General features: G+C 43.4%; 1 protein-coding gene across 1 annotated transcript in view; it reads left to right on the plus strand.

Annotated features, from left to right (window-relative positions):
- sipa1l3 (signal-induced proliferation-associated 1 like 3) overlaps window positions 1-3,330 on the plus strand; it is a 133,400-nt gene that overhangs the window by 120,437 nt on the left and 9,633 nt on the right. The window contains exon 13 of the mRNA XM_016575952.1: window positions 693-814. Coding sequence (XP_016431438.1) covers window positions 693-814 — 122 coding nt within the window. The remainder of the gene's footprint in view (window positions 1-692; window positions 815-3,330) is intronic.

The following is a 3,330-nucleotide window of genomic DNA, read 5'->3' on the forward strand; positions in this document are numbered from 1 at the left end:
AGACTTCTATCCATATTAGACAGAACTGAACGACAACAGCGAACAAGAGGGAGAATGTGAGCGGTGTGCGCTCAGGCGCTGCCGTTCTCAGCGCCGTCAAAATAAAAGTCCCGCCTCGAACACATCGGCCAAACAGAAAAACTTATCGGCCAATGCCGATATTTGAAAAATGCCAAATATCGGCCGATATATTGGCCTTGGCGATATATCGGTCGACCACTACTTTTGAGCGCAACTCCAATCCACTCAGCCGATGGATAGAACCAAGTCCACACCCTACAATTTTTTCTTTTTTCGATAATCTGTTACACTTGGATATACGTCACAATACAGAAGAAAATATCTCTCTGTATTTCCATTTCTGTGCGACTTTAAAGTGAAATGTCTTTATCTGCCTCTGGGACCAAACTCCCCTCCAACCACCTGTCATGAACGAACCCTTTCCACAATCCAATAAATTCTGATGACTAAAATCACATCCCTTGTTATCTGTGAACTGTATTTCATGTTACCTGCTCTAAGCATTTTCCACTTCTTTGCTAACTCTAACCACATGTCCTTCTTCCAAAACCCTGCTCTCCAATGAATGCCAGCCAACCTAAACCGAGTGGTCAGAATTTAGCTGGTTAACATGTTATGTAAGTTAAATAAGAATATATTTAATAACATGTTAATATTTGTTGTGTGTGTAGGTTTGGGTCAGTCCAGCGTTCTCTCCAGCCATTTGATCCACATGTTACTGTCGATGTCTCGAGTGGAGAATCATCATCTGGTTTCACTAGTCAAGAAAGCACGATGGAGCGCAACAAGTCGGGTAAACAAACATGCATAATGCAAAGACATTTATGGAGAACCAGTCCTTAAACAAAAACTGCTGTAAATGTGTTTTGTGTACCGCCCCATTACTGAGTGAACTCTGCCCTCTGCTGGATACACTGAAAATACTGGCTTCTTTACGAAAACCATTGGGTTTCACTGGTGATCACTGGTCATTGTTCAGGCATTAATTGATCAGTGTTGTTATTGTTAACTAAAACTAAAATTATTAAAAGTCATTTTCTTTATTGAAATAAAGCAAAATGTAAATATTAGATGGAAAAACTTCAACTTACAAAAATTTGAAATGTTGCCTTGGCAACTAACTTTAAGCTGAAGTACTACAATAATACTAAAACTGAAATAAAAATAAATTAAAGCTAAATAAAAACGAAAAAAAAAAAAAATGACCAAAGCAAAAAATTACTGAAACAAACTAAAATTAAAATGAAATCTCAAAATCTCAAAATAAAATCTAATTAAATATATTAATAAATACTAGAATAGTATAAAATAATACTAAAATAATACTGAGTCTGATAGAGAAACACAACAAACATCAGATTATCAAGCACAATGAAGAGTGTCAAGACACTCACAAAATATGGGGCTGACAACCAGGTAGAAAGCAACTGGAAGCAATTCATTTTGAACGAATCACTGATTTGTCCAATGACGATGCAATGTGTTCGGTAACACAAAGTTTAGAAAAGTTTAACAAAAATGATCTGTGTCCTGTTAAATCTAAAGTCAAGTTAAGGCAAGATGGAATTTATGTTTAGAAGTTTGTGACATTTTAAAAGATTAATTATTTCTTTAGTTTGAAACTTTTAAAGGGCATGTAAGCACAGTTCCCCTTCTAGGGAACTCAACGCTGCGCCCCTAGGGGGCACAATGGGGAATCCAGCCTGCATGACCGGTGTCTGAAGCACGTGTGAAACAACGCCAATCTATTGGCCCACCTGGCCCATGACGTCATAGGCGGGATGCCCCGAAGTATAAAAGGGCACCTGCTGAATACGTCATCCTCTTTGCTGTCTTCAGGAGCCGTTTGTTTGAAGTGCGTGTGAGAGACCAAGGCAGGGTGAGCGGTGTGGAAAGTGTGTGCCTCCGTTCCAGAGGTTTCTGGCATTTGAGGACACGCACAATCTATCTGTCTTGTGTCTTGGTCAGGAGCTTGTGCGTTCAGTGCTCAAGGGCTCTGAACGCGCTCATTGTGAGTGTTTTCCAATGAGAAGCTCCATTCGCGTTTGTCCCTCTTCTCGAGAGATGAGTGACAAGCGTTTGCGTCTCGCGGTTCGGGTCCCGCTGTTGCCGAGGCACGGCGAAGACTCGGATCGTGGGATTCGCAGGTTTAGATGCTCTTTTTGGATTATCGGATCCCGCAGATAGCGCTCGAGTCGAGCAGCGCCTTAAGGATTGTGTGCCTCCTTGTTTGGATTCTAACACTCGAGGGCATGTTCTGCTTTCGCGTTGTCTCGGTGAAGAGCGCGCATGTTCAGAGTTACGCACTCATCGTGATGAGTCACGGTGTCTAGGCTCCGCTCACGTTTGTTCCTATTCCCGAGGGATGCGGAACAAAGCATTTGTGTCTCGCGGCACGGTTCCGTCGTTGCCGCAGCACAGTTTTTTTTTTTTCTCCTTGCGGTCATCGCTTTGATCTGCAGGATCCACACACCCTTTCTAAACGGGTTGTCGGATGTCACAGATACTTTGGGTTTTTATGACGATGAAGTGTTAGCACGGAGTCGTTTCAGCCCTGATCCTGTGAGATCGTGGGCGGAGCAATATTCAGCTCGGCCGTGCCTCTCTAATGTGCATGTTTTTGTGTATGGAGAGCCTCGCTGGGTGTGAATATATTTAAATACTCTGGGAGAGAGACTTGCGAGTTTTCAATAGCTCCTGGTCAATAGCATGGTGCTTTGCTAGCCTACTGTGGGACTGACAAGGATTGGGGACCTCCTTAGTATAGCCATTTGAGGGTGGTTATATTCCAGCCATTGGTATGGCGGGACGGGCTTACCTGAGTACAGCTATCTGAGGCTAGCTGTGTTCTACTGTGGTTGCAGTAAGCCCTCTTATGAAGTGGTCTTTTATCCTAGAGCCTAGCTATCTGTGGATAGCTATGTGCTAGCTCAGTGATTGCTCCCCTTTTTAGGGTTTTAAGTAGCGGTCTTTTGAGCTTTACCTAGACAGTGCTGTCTCCCCTCTTTGGGTTGTAAGTAGACAGCCCACTCTTGTGGTCTGGGTAGTTTCAGTCTGGTAGCCTTTCCTGGTTACATAGTTATCTGAGGATATCTATGTGTTAGCTCAGTGACTGCTCCCCTTCTTAGGGTCTTTAAGTAGTGGTCTCCTTGAGCCCTTGCCTAGACAGTGCTATCTCCCCTGCTAGGGTAGTAAGTAGATAGTCCACTCTCTGTGGTCTGAGCAGCTCTGTAGGAAGGCTATCTAGGCTCTGACGCTCCTAGCTATCTGTGGATAGCTATGTGCTAGCTCAGTGATTGCTCCCCTTTT

Source organism: Sinocyclocheilus rhinocerous, unplaced genomic scaffold (assembly GCF_001515625.1).
Source record: "Sinocyclocheilus rhinocerous isolate Xijiao unplaced genomic scaffold, SAMN03320098_v1.1 scaffold23, whole genome shotgun sequence".
In the NCBI taxonomy this organism is placed as follows: domain Eukaryota; kingdom Metazoa; phylum Chordata; class Actinopteri; order Cypriniformes; family Cyprinidae; genus Sinocyclocheilus; species Sinocyclocheilus rhinocerous.